General features: G+C 51.1%; 1 protein-coding gene across 3 annotated transcripts; it reads right to left on the minus strand.

Moving 5' to 3' along the window:
* On the minus strand, positions 1 to 15,089 carry Rbck1 (RANBP2-type and C3HC4-type zinc finger containing 1). 3 transcript variants are annotated; one of them, XM_075962495.1, is made up of 13 exons: positions 14,972 to 15,089; positions 14,486 to 14,574; positions 13,419 to 13,563; positions 11,261 to 11,354; positions 10,296 to 10,494; positions 8,685 to 8,800; positions 8,437 to 8,610; positions 7,406 to 7,566; positions 6,248 to 6,359; positions 3,154 to 3,333; positions 2,545 to 2,643; positions 2,136 to 2,279; positions 1 to 601 (listed from the first exon to the last, which is right to left on the minus strand). In XM_075962495.1, exons 2-13 carry the CDS (start codon positions 14,505 to 14,507, stop codon positions 521 to 523), a joined length of 1,527 nt encoding a protein of 508 aa, XP_075818610.1. In that variant the 5' UTR covers positions 14,508 to 14,574; positions 14,972 to 15,089; the 3' UTR covers positions 1 to 520. The 3 variants fall into 3 exon arrangements, with proteins under 3 accessions (XP_075818610.1, XP_075818609.1, XP_075818611.1); XM_075962494.1 differs by lacking the exon at positions 14,972 to 15,089 and having other exon boundaries at positions 14,486 to 14,868; XM_075962496.1 differs by lacking the exons at positions 7,406 to 7,566; positions 14,972 to 15,089 and having other exon boundaries at positions 14,486 to 14,851.
* Between the last annotated feature and the right edge of the window lie 3,931 nt (positions 15,090 to 19,020).

Genomic DNA, 19,020 nt, shown 5'->3' on the forward strand with positions numbered 1-19,020 from the left:
TTCTTGGAAAACAACTTTAATTCACTATTCAACAAAGGGGGATGCAGAGCTGGACCCCATGGGCTATGTGTTCTGACCTACCAATCTACCTGCTTGAGTTCATAGCAGCCCTAAGAGGTGCCAGGCCTTCAACAGCAAGAGCAGCAAAAGTGCCCAGAAAGCCAGCAAGACAAAGGATGAGGCTGTGGGTCCTCGGGAAGCATGCTGAGGGAGAGCAGTCACTTGGAGGCTCAGAACACTAGCCATCCAGGCCTTAGGCCAGGGCCGTGTTGAATTAAGGCTGGTGGCTAGTAAGGGTAAGGTATCTAGCTCAGGGCCATAGTCTGGTCAGCTCCGTGGAGCAACACGGGCAGAAGGATTGACCTGACACCAGCTCAGCTGGGGCTCTTGTAACACAGCAAGCAGGCTTGCAGCAGAGCTCAGGGCCTTCTCAAACCAGAGCTAAAACCCCTGGCCCAGTCCTGCTGTTAGCTGCTACACATGTGGTTCTGGATCAATATTGAGGGCCAGCATCTTCGACTCAGTGGCAGTTCTGACAGCTAGGATGGCAAGGAACTCCATTGACCCGGCAGCGGCAGCCCCCACTGGTGTCCCCTGGGCCCTGAAGGAAGAGAAAAGAAGGTATCAGGGTGGTTAAACAGGCTATCCCCAAGTCACTCCATCTGCCCAAGGCAGAGCCCATTTGAAGGTCGAAGTGGCTGTCAGAAGCCCTCCTGCCTCAGCAACCTGAAGGAGGCAATCATGAAAGCCTTTCAGCCCCAGCCCAACCCCTTCAGCATCCTCTCAACTCCATGGACTTCCTCTCCAGGCCAGAGAAGGAAGGGGGTGCAGCTGCAGGTGGATCAGCACCTGGGTAGAGGGAAGTAGTCCAGTTCTCTCTGCACCACTTGTCTCTAAGTCATCCAGTAACCATGCCAGCTCTGACTCCAGCAACCTACCTCTAGTACTGTCAGCCACCACCTACAGGGTACTCAACCTGTGACAGGCACCCACTGAACACTTCTCTTGTACTTGAGACAGGCCCTGACACTGTCTCCACTCCATGGAGGAGAAATCTGAAGCTGAGAGGTGGCAGATATGTGCCAAAGGGAATGACTTGCAATCCTCCTTCCAACTATGCTGACCCAGACTTGCTCTCCTCCAAGCAGAACAGCAGAAAGCCTTGCTACCACAATGGCTGCAGACCAAGAGGCAAAAGGCTGGGATGGGCAGGCTTCAGGACTATTTACTGTGGCCTTTTGATAATTTAAAAGAAATTCTTAAGATGTAAAAATTCTTAGCCCTAGCCGGGTGGTGGTGACACACGCCTTTAATCCCAGCACTCGGGAGGCAGAGGCAGGCGGATCTCTGTGAGTTCGAGACCAGCCTGGTCTACAGAGCTAGTTCCAGGACAGGCTCCAAAACTACAGAGAAACCCTGTCTCGAAAAAAAAAAAAAATTCTTAGCCCTCAAGTCCAGCAAGGTGATACATACTATAATCTCCACCAGGAGGCTGAGGCAGGAGAACTGCCACAAATTCCAAGCCAGCCCAGGCTACAGAGTGAGAAACAATCTAAGAGGGAAAGAAGAAAATCAGCTGGAAATAAAGCAGTCAGGAGGCAGAGAGAGGTGGATCTCTGTGAGCTAGAGGCCAGCCTGGGCTACAGAGTGAGTTCTAGAACAGCCAGAGCTACACATAGAAACCCTGTTTTGGAAAAACAACAAAAACTAAAAAGAAACGAAATCTTCCCCTGAGCTGGTGAGATGGCGCAGCAGATCAAAGGTCTCGCCACACAAGACTGCTGACACCATCAAGACGGAAGGAGAGGACGAACTCCACTGAGCTGTCCTGACCTCCACATGAACACTGGGCGTAATCCCCACCTCCTTCCCTCCCCCTCTCTCACACAGAGGTGCACAGACAAATACAACATAATATTAAGCCAGGCTCCGTGGCACACACCTTTAAGCACTTGGGAGGCAGAGCCAGCCAGCTCTCTAAATTGGAGGGCAGGCTGGTCTACATAGTGAGTTGCAGGTCAGCCAGGGCTACATACTGAGACCCTGCCTCAAATAACTTTGTTGATGGCTGGAACTTTTGAGTCCCACTCCAGTAACTATAGCACCCTCAACCCTCCAGTACCCTGAAGACTCACCCCAGGTCCCCAGCGTGGACCCTTGGTGACCCAGCAGATCTCAGTGTGGCAGACAGTGCAGCGGATCCAGTCACAGCCGTCCTTCTTCTGCACCACAATCCGGCACTGTGGGCAGTACATCGCCTCACCCTGCTGCAACATCACCTGGGAAGGGTAGCTACTGAGACCCTGGCCCTGCCCTCTGCAGTGTACCCTCCCTCCGAGCCTGGCATGGCTAGCTGCTCCTCTGTCCCTGAGGACTCCCAACCCAGACTCTTCCTGCAGCTCTACACCTGACACCCTACTGGAAGTCACACTGAAATGGTGCAACCAGAAGAGTGGGTAAACCTCTAAGAATATGTGAACTTAGTCCTTCCCAAGAAGCATCTAGAACATAGGTCCCTAGGCCCTCGCTAAGACCCTGACTTACCCTTAGCATCTCCGTTGTCTGCCGGGCAGCCACATCATTCTGAGCCCGAAGGGCCAAGTCGTCCTGATACTCCTTGCAATTCATGCCCTCATGGATGGCCTGCAGGACAAGGGGCTCTGAGTGAGACGTTTCCCCTGGGGCTTGCACTGGAAGCGGCAGAAGAGGCCCACCACTGGCACTGAGTGCCTCTGAGTGCCATCAGTGGAAGCCCTCACTTACAAAACTTATACCCATTTTACAGAACCCACATGGTCCAGGGAGGCGGAGCCAGGGTCATCAAGGAGCCTAATATAAATCCTATTTGCTTTTTTTTTTTTTTTTTTCGAGACAGGGTTTCTCTGTGGCTTTGGAGCCTGTCCTGGAACTAGCTCTGTAGACCAGGCTGGTCTCGAACTCACAGAGATCCGCCTGCCTCTGCCTCCCAAGTGCTGGGATTAAAGGCGTGCGCCACCATCGCCCAGCTTCCTATTTGCTTTTTAGTGCTGATAGGCTCTATAACCCTAAAACAGCGCTCCCCTGTGCCCGGACTGTAGCCTCTGCAGTTGCTGTAGCCAGTCACAGCAAGCCCTAGCCAGATGAAGGCAAGAGGCCACGTGGGCCCTGTCTCACCTTACAGAGCAGACAGTTGACATGGGAGCATACAGGACAGGCGAACTCGTTGACATCATCCTCAAAGAAGCACCAGCCCCTGCAGTCAGGGGTCTTGCAGTGGTAGCTCAAGGTGCTGCGGTTCTCCGCGATAGACACGCCCAGATCTAGGAAGCGCTGGTAGTCCTCGGGGGACAGGAGCTGCACAAACATGGCTTTGTTGTTGGGAGTTCAGAATACCAGCAGATGCTCTTCCCCTATCAAATACTCCCAGGAAACCCAGCACCTAAACCTAGTCCGATGCCCCCCCCCCCCCTTTTTGAGATAGGGTTTATGTAATTAAGGCTGGCCTTGAATTCCCAAGAGCTGGCCAGCATAGTGGCACAAGCCATTAAATCCCAGTATTTTGAAGACTGAAGCAGAAGGATCACTAGAGTTCAAAGCCACCCTGTAGGAAACAGCAAGAGCTAGTCTCAAAGACAAATCAGGATCCAGGTACACTGCACTCTGCAAACAATGTGGCAATGTCCCAGACTTAACCATCTTCTGGTGCCCTCCACACCCTGTAAGTCTGTTTCACATGGGAGAGTCCCCAGGCAGTATTCTAGGAGGCTGCACTTCCTAGCAGGGAAGGCTGAACTGCTGAGGAGAGACAGGACAAGGTAAGCCAGAGAGAGCTGAACCGCTCCTTAAGTAGTGGCAAACAGCAAGTCAGTGACGGGGAGTCAGGCCTTTGTTCTGCATCTTAGCTGGGTGGTTGCTTAGTGTAAGCAAAACTCACAGACCTTTACACCTGTAAGGGGCCCATTCTCATGTGTGAGTAACAGTGAATGATCTTTACCTTGAAAATACTGCCTGGGACCAAAGAAATGGCACAATAGGCAAGGGTGTTTGCTGCAGAACCTACCAACCCGAATTTGATCTCTGAGATCCACATGGTTGAAAAGACAGAATTGATTCTGACCAGTTGTCCTCTGAGCTCCAAACATATGCTGTGTGTTGCACACTCATATTGATACACACATAAATAAATTTAATTTTAAAAAAATAATTATGTATATGTGTATGCATGTATTTATGTGTGTATACACACACACACACACACACACATACATATCTGGGAACAGTAGTACATGCCTTTAGCCCCAGCATTCAGAAGGCAGCATTAGGTGGATCCTGTGAGACAGGCCAGCTAAGACTACATAGTGAGACCCTGTCTCAAAAAAAAAAAAACACACACACACAAAAAAAACCAAACAACCCAGAAAAACAACAAAATGTTATCTGCTGAGAAAGAAGGAAATAAGACAAAATGCTAGGGCCTGCAGAGTTGGGGCTGCTTTTTCTTTCATTTCTCTTATTTTCTACCACCCTTTTGTTTGTTTGTTTTGAGATAGGATTTCTCTATGTAGTCCTGGCTGTCCTGGAACTCAGAGATTAATTTGTCTCTGCCTCCTGAGTGATGGGATTAAAGACATGTGCTGCCCCCTGGCTATTCTCTGCCACTTAACAGAACTATCATCACCATGTCATTCTGCTGACACCTGCCTCCTCACTACCACACCTGAAGATTGAGTAAGGACCTGAGGACTTCTCGGTGTTCGCATGCAGCCCCTTGGGTGAATATGGCCTTTAGCAGGGCGGCCTTCTCTCCAGAGCATGGTCAGATACCTCAACAAGGCCCAGGAGCTTACCCACTCAGAAGCCCATGGACAAGGTAAAAGCTGCTTTGAATATAAAACTGAAATTCTCCAAGTTCTACTCTCTCAGATCCCCTTCCCACCTCAGCAGAGCCCCTTGAGCTTGAGAAACATTTGGTAAAGTTTTGAGGTGCTCCAGGAGAAACACGGTCAGAGGCAGGAGCAATGGGAAGAAGGGGGATCTGTGCATGCCTGGTGTTGCGGGAGGTCCTTCCGCTCCTCCAGCCTATAGCTGCTGAGATACCAGCCCATTGGGGCGTGGTCTCTCTCCCTTTAAAAAAGCAGCCCCTTCCACTCCTCCAGCCTATAGCTGCTGAGATACCAGCCCATTGGGGCGTGGTCTCTCTCCCTTTAAAAAAGCAGCCACTTCCCTCTCCTCTCTCTCACTTCCTGCTCCACTGGCGACTAGACTCCCTTCCTGGTTGGGCTGTTGTCTGGGACGGTGATCTGTAAGTTTTTTCCCCTTTAAATAAATACCACCCTATTAATCATAATTCCAAACTGGTGTGGCATTGTTTGCAACTTATGCCTTCAATTGGCGCCCAACGTTTGGTTGGTTGGTCTCCCATCTGGACCCTGGCCACTGTGATCCTGTTTCTCTGTCAAACCCAGGTGCTGTGCTTGCTCGACAAGTGCTCTACCCAGCAGCTCTAAACTTTGTCCTGACGCCTCAGCAGTGCTGGGGTGACAGTGTGGACTGCCATGCCAATTCTGCTCCCATTGTTATCCCTGAATGACCATATTACCACAGAATGTCAGTTCACTGTTCTGCTGGCCCCCACAGGGAACATGGGCCTAAGCATATGATTTACACCAGTCACCAGGATTACAACAAAGCAGTCTACATGGAGTTGTGTTTGCAACACTGACCCCTAACCACTGCCATAGGCCAGGCCTGGGCGGCCTGTTTACAGAGGGGACTGAAGTAAACAGTTCTCCTGGGCAAGGCCATGGTGAACCATCCCATACTCATCACTGAGCAGACAAGCCAGGAGCTGATTCTGAAGCACAGAGACCCAGCTCCATCCACATGGGAGCACTACTTTGCAATTCACAAACCAGAGCGCTCTAAGGCACCAGGTCTGGAGTGACCGTTAGAAAGCAAAAGCAGCTGACACAGCAGCTGCACAGGCCTGAGCACATTAGCAGACGCCATCTTTGGTGCTGGCCAAGGACAGAACAGAGGCTGAGTGAGGTTACACGGCCAGGCTGTAGCCACAGCTCCCACCCACCCGAACCCCTCTAGCCCTTGCCACACTGGTGAGGTTTCTTCCCCACTCTCCAATGCTGCCCTGCTTGGGCCCCAGGCACTCCGAATGACCCTCTTGGGATGCAGGCGGTCTATGCTCCTGTGCCTGCTGCCAGCTCAGGGCCAGCTCCCGGGACTCAGAATCCCTCCCACCCCGTGGCCTTACCGCCCGGATCTCCCTCTCCAGCAGCTTGCCAGGGCACGAGTAGGTGCTGTCAATGAAGGGGCAGGATACCTCCGCCTCCTGACTGTTTCGGATGGTGCCCTGCAGGCACTCCCTGGAGAGGAGAGGGTGCCAGTTAGGCTCATTTCAACGCCCCACAGGGACTCCAGCCCTCAGATGGTAGGGCCTAATCCCAGGGCCCTTCCTTCCCATCCCTCTCTTCAACCCATTACCAAAGCCTCACTTCTATCCATGCCACCATCCCTGCCTCTCTGATCTAGGGCACTGGCATGCCTGCCCAGGTGACTGCAGTAACCTCCTCCTTGGTCCCTGTCTCTCTAGCTGGTGCAAATGCTGACTCTCAGCACTACAGTGGTACCACCCAAAGAGGAACAGGGCTGCTACAGCTTGTCACCCGCACAGGCTCAACTATCCTGTCCCACCACCCCCACCTCCACTCTGCTCCCTGACATTTTCAGACAGACAACTTTCCAGCCTCTGCTCCAGCATGACTTCCTCAGGGGCTGCCAGCTCTGCCACACTTGAGCAAGGCTCTCAACCTAGTTACTTGCATGTGGCATTGTAAACATTAACATTGACACACACACACCCGGCACATAGGCTAGACAGGGCAGTCCATCAGGGCCCATTATGGTGAATGAACATATTTTCCCAGCTCACGGGTAGAAGGGCTGCACAGAGACCCAAAGGGAAGACTGAATACACTACAGAACAGAATGCTGTGCGGTGTCAGAGCTTGGCCCAAATGTCTTTACATATACCAGGGCAGTAACCGGTAGTGAGGAAGGGCAGTGCCTCTGGAGCCAGAATGCTTGTCTCATTTCTGAGCTTCTTACAAGCTGTGTAGCCTTGACAACATGGATGCTTGGATTGTCTGTCCCCCTTTCCTTTTTCTTTGGATTTTTGAAACAAAGCCTCAAGTAGCCCTGGCTGGCCTTGAACTCGCTATACTGTTGAAGCTATTCTTGAACTTCTCATCCTCTCGCCTCCACTTCCTGAGTGCTGGTATTCCAGGCACGAGCCACAACACCTCATACATAAATGGCGTTTTGTGGGCATCCAAGGAGATAAAGAACAAGGCCACACACACTTTCACTGTGGCTTTGGTAAGCACTGCGCCTAGCGGGAGTTGGGCCGCACCTGCAGAAGGTGTGCAGACACTCACGCAGCACCACGGCCTCGCCGGGCGCCAGCACTGAGTAGCACACAGGGCACTCAGCAGGCTCAGTGTTCAGCACCAGGCTCCTCTGCTCCAGCTGCACGTGCTGCAGGTAGTTCCCCTCCTGCTGCTGCTGCTTCCGCTGGGCACATGGGCAGGGCAGGGCCACCGGGTGGGTCAGGGTCTCAGTTGGTCAGGTAGGAAGTGGGACAAGGCTAGGGTAGTATGGGGGGGCAGCAAGGCGGTGGTGGGCTGGGACTATGGGCAGGCCAAGACAGCCAGGGTGGGGCTACAGCAGAGTAGGAAGCTAGGTGAGGGACAAGGGAGGTATAGAAAGAAGAGGCTCAGGGTAGAAGGGGGAGTAGAGGGTCCACAGGGATCAAATTCTGGGTAAGCAGGGTGGGGCTGGAGCAGTGGTGGAGGGAGAGCCGGGCTGCAGGGAAGGCATGGCTAAGGCTGGGGTCATGGTCAAGGTTGGGAGGCTGCACTGAATCCAAAGGAACTGAGGTGGGGGAAGAAGATGCTCTTGGAGCAGGGAGTACCAGAGTTGGGTGCCTGTGGATTGTGTCTGTGGTGGGAACTGTCTGACTACTCTGGGGAAGTGAGAGAGGACAGAGTTACTCCCAAGGGGCACAGGAAGACAGTCCATGAGAGAGGAAGGGAAAAGAGGAGGGGTAGAGTGGGAGCCAAGATGAGGTTACAGGCCATGGGCTGAGGTTTGGGCATAGCATAGCAGAGTTAGGGTCGCAGATAGAAGTATTGTTGGCACAGCCAGAATGCTCATATACATGGGCGGTGGGCATGGCAAAGTGAGGATTCAGAACAAGTGAGGAGCGAGTCTCAGCCACAGAACTGGCGTCGGAGAGAGGCAGCTCTCAGTCAAGGGCAAGGTTATGGTTCGAGAGGGGACTGGCAGTAGCCAGGGACACAGCAGTTTGCAGGTGGTTCCCTTTCTGGCTTAGGCCTTCCTCCACCAGCCTGCAGATGTCTGCCCCTAGACCCGTGTGCCCACCTGCTGGTACTGGCGCAGCGCCTCCTCCTCACCAGCCAGGCGTGCCCGCTCCTCCTCATCCGGCTGGTACGAGGCAGGTATCTGGTAGGTTTCAGGCCTTGCACGACAGCACATTTCACACCCAGGCCGTGTGGGTTTGTTGATGAAAGTGCAGCCAGGGCACTGCCAGCCCACCTGGATGCAGAGGGGGTGTGAGCTCGGCTGGGTTGGACAGAGAAGACAAGGCACACATCAAGTAAGGTGCTTACCGGTGGCGACTCTGGGGCTGCATCTGGCTGCGCCGGCTCCTGGTGGGGCCTGAGCTTGGGAAGGACGGGCTCCAAGGGGCCCCGTGGCTGCAGGGTGAGGTCCTTGAAGCCCAAATCTGCAGAAGGAGTGTGTGTGCATCCAGGCTGCCCAGGTATCCACACGCTGAAGCAGGTAGGCACACCCCACCCTGAGTCACCTGACAACTCTCTTCCTGAAGGTGGGTATCCAGGATACCCCAAGACCAAGGCTTTGCCTCACCTCTAACTGGACCATCATGACCACCCTCCCTTTTGAGAGGAAGAGCTGCCTCCACCATGTTGAAATGCCCACCAAGAAGAAAAAGACCTGAACATCCAGTCAGGAGGGCAACGAGGGACCAGAGGGGACCAGGACTGGGAGGGGCTGAGACGTGGCAGCGCCACCAAGGACACTGGTTGCACAGCTGACAAAACCCAAATGAGAGTGGCTGCACCGTGCCAGTGTCAGCCAGAGAGAGGATTCAGTCAGCAGCGGTGCTCACCACCGAGCCTGATGTAAGCCCTTGGGCCATAGAACGGGGAGGGAACTGACTCCTGCAAGTTGTCCTCTTCCCTCCACATGTATGTATGCATACACGGCATGTGTACAGCTACATGCATAAATAATGTAATTTTTAAATTATTGACTTACTTTGTGGGGGGTTGTTTTACTGTTTTAAGACAGGGTTTCTCATATAGTTCTGGCTGTCCTGGAACTCAATCTGTATTCCTGGCTGGTCTTGAACTTAAGAGATCTGCCTGCCTCTACCTCTCAAGTGCTGGGATTAAAAGTGTATGCCAAACTGGGCGGTGGTGGCCCACACCTTTAATCCCAGCACTCAGGAGGCAGAGGCAGGCAGATCTATCTCTGTGAGGTTGAGGCCAGTCTGGTCTACAGAGCAAGTTCCAGGGCAGGCTCCAAAACTACAGAGAAACCCTGTCTCAAAAAAACCAAAACCAAAACAAAACAAACAAAAAAAAAAAACACCACACACACACACAAAAAAACGAAAAACAAAAAGTGTGTGCCACTATGCCTGGCCCAATAAGTGTTATTTAAAAATTAAAAAAAAAAAAAAGCTGGGCAGCAGTGGACTTGGAAGGGTTATAGAACAGCCAGGGCTAAACAAAAAACCCTGTATCAAAACAAAAACAAGAGAAACCCTGACTCGAAAAACAAACAAAAAAAACAAACAAAAACAAACAAAACCCACTGCACTTCATAGATGCTAATTTCCTGCGCTGAAGAGTTGTTCAGAAGAATGGCCTTTTTTTAAAAACTGCATAAGTATCGGGGGAGGAAGATCTCATTTCCTGAGATTCTGCACCAGGGGTAAAGTTAAAGAAGAAAAACGTCTCTCTAAACAACTGTGAAACTTTTCTACGGGTCTGAAATACTGCAGTACAGACAAGCATACTAAACCCTAGCTACATTCCCCCCACACACAAACAGAAACACGGGGACCGTGCTCGGGGTCACACAGCCCCTCTCCTCCTGCCAGCCCCGCTTGAGCGCTCTACACAAACGCTCTCCCGTCTGACACCCTCTGCATGGACAGGGCCCTCCAGCGCATCCCTCAGAGAGAGCTTCACCTTCCAACATGCGAAGCTGCCGCTGCCGCTGCAGCTCCTGAGGGTTGAGGGAGGTGTTGCAGGCAGACAGCAGGTAGAGGTAGGCGCTGTCTCCGTTCCGCCGAACACCATGTGAATGCAGGGTCTCCTGGTCTCGTGCCAGCCTCTGTCCAACCACCCACTGCTGCAGGCTGGGTGGAAAGCCATAATCTAGAAATACCTGTTGGAGGGGGCAGTTATAGTTTCAGAGTAAAATATCTACTGCCACACTCATATCTGAACACTTGATCCAAGTTGGGGATGATGCTCCTGAAACTGTGGAAGCTCTGGCTGTCATCGTGGGCCACCGAAGGCTGGCTCTGAGGGTTAGAGCCTACCCTGCTTTCGCCCTAGTTCTCGGCTCCCTGCCTGACCATATGAAAATCCACAACCAAGGCCAGGCATGGTGGCAGGCGCACACCTTTGATCTCTGTCACCTCAAGGCCAGTCTGTCTACAAAATGAGTGTCAGACCACCCAGGGTTATATAGTGAAACCTCATATTTACAAAAGGTGAGACAGGAGGGCTGGAGAGATGGTTAGTGGTTAGGAGAATTTGTTGCTCTTACAGAGGATCCAGTTCAATTCTCACCACCCACATGGTGGCTCACAATCATACATAACCCAGTTCCAGGGGATCCAACAGACAGACACATGATGCAATACACACATGCAGACAAGCATTCATACACATAAAGTAGGATAAAAAGCTCTAAAAGAGTTGGAAAACTAGCCGCAGCTGTGAGCTCCTGGCCCCTCGACGGAGTCTCTCGAACACCAACCACTCCTTCCCATGATGCACATGTGCTCTGAGCTGTGAGCCAAAACACCCTCTCCTCAAGCTGTTTCTAGCAGGTGTTTGACCACAGCAAAAATATGGGGTGGGAGGCACACAGAGAGGATGAGGAGAGTAGAGAAGAGCCCACCTGCCTCCAGCCCCACACTCACCATGTCCTTGAGGGAGGCCACTGTCATATCAGGGCGCACTGTGAGCCAGATGGTGACGGTGTGCATGTAGGCATCCTCCACACTCACACACAGCCTGTGGGAAAGAAAGAGAGGCATGGATTTGGGTTACCAGCATGGGAATGCTCATGCCTGCATGTGTGCAGGTGCTGTGGGCTGGTTAGATTTCTGTCAACATGTACAAGTTAAAAGAGAAAATATTAATTGAAAAAAAAATGCTTCCATCAAACTGGTATATAAGCAAGCCTGTGGGGCATTTTCTTTCCTTTTTTAAACATCAATTTTTTAAAAAATTTACCTTATTTCATGTGTATGAGGGTTTGCCTGTCAGTACATATGCGTACCACTTGTGTGCCTAGTACCTGTGCCAGGCAAAAAACGATGTCAAATACAAAGAGAATAGAGCCACCATGTGGGGGCTGAGAACCAAACCTAGGTCTTCCATAAGAGCAGCAAACACTTGTAACTGCTGAGCCAACTCTCCAGCCCTGTTGTAGGCACTGCCACCTCGGGGCAGTGGTCCTGGGTTGTATTAAGAAGCAATAGGAGCAATCGGGATCAAGTCAGTAAGAAGCACTCCTCCATGCTATCTGCATCAGTTCCTGCCTCTAACTCAGATATCCACCTGTCTCTTAAATGCTGGGATTGCAGGCATGTCCCACACGCCTGGGGTAGGAAAATGATTTTGATACCAACCATTAGTAAAAAACAGAAATAATTCCATGGTGGTGGTAGCTCATGCCTTTAATCCCAACACTCGGGAGGAAGAAACAGGTGGATCTCTCTGAGTTTGAGCCAGCCTGGTCTACAGAGTGGGTCCAGGGCAGCTAGGGCTACACAGAGAAACCCTGTCTTGAAAAACACAACAAACTAACAAACCCAGAAATAAACAGACATACAAAAGACTCCAAGTTTTCTGTTCACGTTCTCATAGTTTTTTGTTGTTTGTTTCGGTGTTCTTGTGAGATATAGTTTTGTGTATTCACATTGGCTCTGAAACTTCTACTCCTCCTGTTCTATCACCTAAATGCATCACCACACCCAGCTCAGAACAGAGTCTAACCTTCAAATTATCTTAGGAGTTTAGAAACATACACGTGTTTTAAATTGCAATGCTCATTCCAGTGAACAATTCCATAATTACAATACTAGTAACCCCATAGAACAGCAGTTCTATGGGTCGTGATCCCTTTGGGGAGTAGGGCCACCAAAGACCATCAGAAAACACAGATATTTACATTATAATACATAATCGCAAAATCACAGCTGTGAAGTAGCAACAAAAACAGTTCTATGGTTGGAAGTCACCACAACATGAAGAACTGTATTAGAGTCCCAGCATTAGGTCGTGTTGAGAACCACTGCAATAGAGGCTAAACAAATTATGGAAGCCTTATAGTAACAAAATAAAACCTAAAGTTACTATCTTACCAGGTCTGGTAGTGAGCACCAGTAATTCTAATACTCTGGAGACAGAACTGTCTTAAGTTGAAGGCTAGCCTGGGCTACACAGTGATATATAGGCTAACTTGGACTATGGAGAAAGTCTTGATCTCTAAAAACAAAATATAAATTAAAATAAATAAAAAATAAAGGTTGGGAAGATGACTCGGTGGATAAACGCCCTTGCTGTGCATCCTGTTGACCTGAGTTCATCTCCAGATTCAACAGTGGGAAGGAGACAACTGTCTCCTGGAAGCTCTCCGCCTTCTATACACCTAAGAGAATGAACCCCGTTCTTGCTTTGGCGCACAGACACTAAAACTGGAACGACAGAGGGAAGATCTGCATGACCCCTGGGCAAGGGTGACACCATTGTGCAAGGTCCCCTTTAAAAAAAAAACAAACCTGCTGGCAGCGGTGGCGCAGGCCTTTAATCCCACCACTTGGGAGGCAGAGACAGGAGGATCTCTGTGAGTTCAAGGCCAGCCTGGTTTACAAGAGCTAGTTCCAGGCCAGCCAGGGCTGTTACAGAGAAACCCTGTCTACCCGACAGCCCACAGCCGAATAGCAGCTAGGGCTTGAGGCTCAGATCCTACGGGAGGACCCGCCAGTGAGGCCATGGGTTTGATCCACAGCACTGCAGGCTCCACAGAGCTCCAGGAAGCCTCCAGGCCCCTTTAATGTGAGTCTCACTCACCTGATGTCTTGTGTTGAGGAGACCTCGGGCTTTACTTGCACCCTGAGGGGCACCCTCTGCTCTGCCAGCCAGGTGGCATACTTCATAGCAGACTGTTCATCTCCACCGGCCACTGCCCGGGCGAGGCTCAGGGCCATCTCCTCTGCTGCAGATCAACACAGAGCAAGCAGGTTAGCACTGGTTTACTTAGGGAGGCTGGAGAGATTGACCTTGGAGCATGCTTTGTCCTGTTTCCCTATTGAGTTACCTTCTGCACCTGGCTATTTGAAGTCCTTTTTTTTTTTAGGGGGGAAGGGGTGCTTTTTCAGTCCTCACTCCCCTGCACCCTGGACTCATGGGGTGCCCTTTTCCCCTCATGCTCACAGAGTCCCCCACACTTTCATTTATCTGACAGGCATTTCTTGAACTCTATTGTATGTCCAGCAAGTGGAGTCTAACAGAGGTTATGATTAATAGGGTCCTTTTCAAAAACCCCTATTTTAAAATTTGACAAGATAATCTGGCTGTGCTCCATTCCAGCAATAATAAGGAGGTCAGGAGAAACCTCTAGGAAGTAAGGGAAACTGAGGCCTGAATGAGGGATTGCTCAATAAGGAAGATTGTATCAAGAGGCCAGAGAATGGGCAAAGGCCTTGGGCAAGAAGTGGCTGAATCTGGACAAAAAAAAAAAGCCAAGGACTTGAGGCATATCTCAGCTACAGAGCACTTGACTAGCATGCCATGAAGCCCCGGGTTCATAGTGGACAGAACAGAGGAGGCTGGTGGGAGTGAATGCAAGGAAATGGGAGAGGTCACTAAAGGTGGCCCAGAGCCTTGGGCTTGGTTTTATTAGGGCAGGGTTTCCAGCAAACAGGACAGTAACACTATAAGTGTTCCTCCGAATCTGGGTGGAAGGGCAACGGACAAAGGCACATAGTGTTCCCTCCCCGCCTTACTCTGGTCAACTGAAGTCTGTTTCCCTAACAATCAGGAGCTCTCCAGGTTCGATATTCTATATCCACTGAGTCTCTGACCCCAGCACTGACCCAACCCAGGGCCCACTTCCACCAGCTCCAGTCGGTGCCCACCTTTCTTGGTCTTCTCGTCCATCTGGCCTGGCTGCGCCCATCCCCTCACAAAGGGCTGCTGCTCTCGGGAAATGCTACCTTGGGGTCACCTGGGAGAGGGCGGGAGGACAGCAGCGATTCAGCCCTAGCCGGCCTCGCGCGTGGCCCAAGAGATACCCCGGGGAGCACACGGGCAGCATCACACTGCCCTGGGCCCAAGGCCAGGCATTGGTAAGCGGTGGGGCCCCCGCGAGGAACACAGAAAGCGAAGAAGGCCCTGGCGCCAAGTCCGCAGTGGGCAGTGGGTAACCACGACCCAAAAGCGACGGACAGAAGGAGGCCAGCCGGCGCGGGCACCCCAGCGTCCGGAACTCCAGCCCCGCGGCTCGCGCTACCCGGAAGACAGAGCGGGCTGCATCCCCGGAAGAGAAAGTGAAAGTGGCAGCCCCGGAAGTACAGCAGGCTCAACGGAAGACTGTCCCTTTATCCGAGACTCTGCAAGCTCACCGGCTGGGGCGGGCGTCTAGGCAGCTCTTGGCACTTATGGTCCATCACATGGCCTCACAGACCGGGGACACTAGGTCCAGGAGCCGATGACCGTCCCTCGGCCGACCACGGACACCCTGCAGCGCCTAGCGGGGGGGGGGGGCGGGGAGAGGGGGCTGGGGGCGGGGCCTAGAGGCTCAGCGGGTGGGCTCTCCAGCGGTTCTCCACTCTCACTCTTTAGGCACGAACCTGACTAGTTCCGCGTCCACTTCTGCAGAGCCTGCAGGCTCACGGAATCCGCCAACACACCAATGAGTACCCAGGTTTTGGCGCCGTTTTCGGTTGTGGAAACGGGGTTTGAATGTTTGTGACTTGCCCAAAGCCACACTGCTGGGGTTTGAATCCAAACGTCACAGTCTCAGGAGCTCCACCTTGGCAGCCTGGAGACTTGTCTCCTGTATCGCCTAGCTTGGAATTCTTTTCAGCCTCAACTCATGTTACCTTTTCTTCCAGTTTTCATCCCACAGATTACCAGATACAGTGAGTCCCACCTGCAGAGCGGATAACAGAAACTCCTCTCCTGCACCCAGATCTCATCCTGCCAGCCCCTCGCCTGTCTGTTTTCCCTCAACTGCCCTAGAGGATCCTATTAAAACATAGATAAAGGGGTAGGGGAGACAGCTCAGTGGATTAAAGGCTTGCTTGCTGTGCAAACCTTAGGACCTGAGTTCAATACTCAGTGCCCCATAAAAAGCTGGGCATGGTGGTGGGTGCTTGTAATCCTACCTCTGAGGAGGCAGACAGGAAGATACGTGGGATTCTCCAGCCAGCCAGACTAGCCTAAGCAGTGGAGACCCTGTCTGAACAAGATAAATGGTGCCCCACAGAAACATGGGCACGCGCGTGTGCGCACACACACAAAATGCATGAACACTTTCCACCTTCACTTCACTTGCATTTCCCACCGTCTCCCTCTCCTTGGCTCACTACACACTAAAGTGCCAGCTCTTGAATTCTGGAAGAAATTAGTTGGCCAAGTTTGGGAGCTTCTGTTTTAGAATTTTCCATCCTCAGCTGAGAATGTCTGTAAATTTCAGCATTTGGGAGATGGAGGCAAATGACTCTGGAGGGAGGGGAGGAGGAGAGAAGGGGGAAAGGAAAGAAGGAATGAATGAATGAATTTGCACCTGGGATCTTCTAGTAAAAAATATTTTTGGGTTTTGATAGAAAATCTGTGACTATACCTCCCAGATTCTAAGATTATAGGCACAACTATCAGATTGTACTGGTCTCACTGTGTAGATCTGGACAGTCTGGAAAAGGCTTTGTAGACCAGGCTGGCTTCAAACTTGTATAATCGTCCCACCTCTGCCTACCACATCCTGGGATGATAGGAGCTTACCACAGCTCTTTTGCTTTGTTTTTAAAATAACCTCTGCTTCTTTTCCTTTGAGAGCTTTTAAGAATTTTTAAAACTTTTTTTTCAGGCCAGGCGGTGGTGGTGCCTGCCTTTAATCCCAGCACTCAGCACTCGGGAGGCAGAGGCAGGTAGATCTCTGTGAGTTTGAGGCCAGCCTGATCTACAAGAGCTAGTTCCAGGACAGGTTCCAAAGCTGCAGAGAAACCCTGTCTTGAAAAACCAAAACCAAAACCAAATAATCCAAATTTTTTCTTTTACATTTTGACTTTCTGACTGTGAAAATTTTGTGTAATAATCTTGAATTTGTGAAATTTGATCTCTCCCTAATTCTCTCTCTTATTTTTGCAATAGTTCCTAGCTTGAGTTTATACATTTACATACACTAGCACTTTGGTTTCTGTCCAGATGACAGGTGAGCTCTGCGTGTCTGTGCCTGAGGGTTTCCATTTCTCTTGCCTTATTTTCTACTGTGGACTGTGAAGATTTGCTTACTGATATCGTCTGCAAAAAATTAGTGGGGGGGAGGGAAGATGCAATCCTTTTTTTTTTCTGGCCTTAGCCTTCTCTCTTTAAGGGGCAAGCTGACATCCACTCTTGACCCTTTGACGTCAGTGGGTAGACTCTAAAATTCATTGAAACCCAAGTTCCCAATCAGGGTGACAGATCCATGTCTGTGTGAACCTTAACAAGAGACTCCATACCTCTGGGTCTCAGTTTCTTCCTCTGCTCATTGACCGTCATGGCAGCTCTCTTCTCGCCAGCTAGTATAAGAATCTATATACATTACCAGTTCCCGATATGTATCACATTGTTTGCCCCAAAGTCAGCAGCTTGAAACAGTAGACAGGACATGGTGGCACACAATTGTGATCCCAGGACTCTGGAGGCAGAGGCAAGAAGATCACAGACTCAGAGCCAATTTGAGTTATTTATTTTGACACTGTCTGAAACAAACACCCCAACAATAAATATTTCTGGGGTCAGAGACAGAGAACTGGTTCCTAGGTGGCTCTGGCTTGATCTTGGGCTGAGATTTGATTCAGGGTACAGACTGATTTGCAGGAAAAGCCCCTACCTCGTGAGCCTGTGTGCACAGAGACCTCTCCACATGCCTGCCCCTTCCTCGTGAGCCTGTGTGCACAGAGACCTCTCCACATGCCTGCCCCTTCCTCGTGAGCCTGTGTGCACAGAGACCTCTCCACATGGCTCCATCAGATGGCAGCTGGCTGTCTCCAGTGCAGGTGCCCAGGAGAGGGAGGCAGACACAAACCCAGAGTCTCATGAATGCTGGATAACAAACACTTATTGCCAAGCTATATTCCCAGCCCAATATCTGTTTCTTCCTTTCCATCCCTCCCTTCTTTCCTCCTATTAGTCACCACACTGTGTGTTCTAAGAGAGTCTGGGCTAGGATGATGGCTCAGTAGTTAAGACTGCTTCTAGGAAAAAGAATTCTGTTCATAGTACCCACACAAATGCCTTGGGAGGTAGAGACGGGATCCCCAGAGCAAACTGATAAGACTGGCTATATGAGGGAGATCAAGGTTTAACTGAGAGGCTTGACTCAGCCGGGCGATGGTGGCTCACACCTTTAAGACCAGCAGCACTCAGGAGGCAGTGGTAGGTGGATCTCTGAGTTCAAGGCTAATGAGCTCCAGGGTGGCCAGAGCTACGCAGAGAAACACGGTCCCGAAAAACCAAACAAAAAGAAAAGGGAGAAAGAGGCTGACCCTCTTCAAGGAATAAGATGGAAGAGTGATTGAGGATTGTTCAAGACAGGATGTGGTGGTACATGCCTTTAATCCCAGCACTCATGAGGCAAAAGCAGGCAGGCAGATCTCTGTGAGTTCTAGGCCAGCCTGGTCTACAGAGCAATTTCCAGGACAGCCAGGGCTACACAGAGAAACACCACTTTGAAAAGGCAAAAAGAAAAAAAAATCAAAATATCTAACTCCAGCCTCTATATACATTGACACACCTGCACGTGCATGAGTGCGCGCACGTGCGCGCGCGCGCGCGCGCGCACACACACACACACACACACACTATTCTATTCTATGCCCGCCCAGGTGAAGAGCCTGAGGTACAGAGTAGTTACGAAATCTGTTGAGGGTCCAACAGCTGGCACATCCTGGCTTTGGGGCAGCCTGACACTCGAGTGCTGAGTTCTTAAGTATGACAGTGCCACTTTTCTCCGTGTAATGTGACACACGTGCCAGCTGCCTCTGTGGAAGACAGCCAAGGACTGAAGGAGTGAAGAAAGCAGGCCTCCTGCCAACATTCTGGAGAGCCAGATTGGCCTGCCCTAAAACCACCCTGTTCACTGACCCATCTTTATGCAAAGTATGTTGCCTCCTGGTTAAGCCAACTCTCCACCAACCCCACCCCCTGCCTTGGCCTGAAGATGGAACCCTGCCTGACCCCTGAGCCTGTTAGATGTGTGCTTACATCTGAGCTACACCTGCCCTCAGCTTGGAAAGCTCCCCATGTGAGACCTGGGGTCTCTAGGAGAAATAGCGTGTACAGGAAGATCAGTGGGGGAGTCTTACCATGAACCATTTGGTTGGAGTTGAGATATATCTGGCTTCCGTGTTGGGGCCAGTGCTGAGGGCAAGGAAAACCATGAAGGACAGAAGGTAGAACTCTCCAG

The sequence above is a fragment of the Microtus pennsylvanicus genome, chromosome 2 (assembly GCF_037038515.1).
Source record: "Microtus pennsylvanicus isolate mMicPen1 chromosome 2, mMicPen1.hap1, whole genome shotgun sequence".
Lineage (NCBI taxonomy): Eukaryota > Metazoa > Chordata > Mammalia > Rodentia > Cricetidae > Microtus > Microtus pennsylvanicus.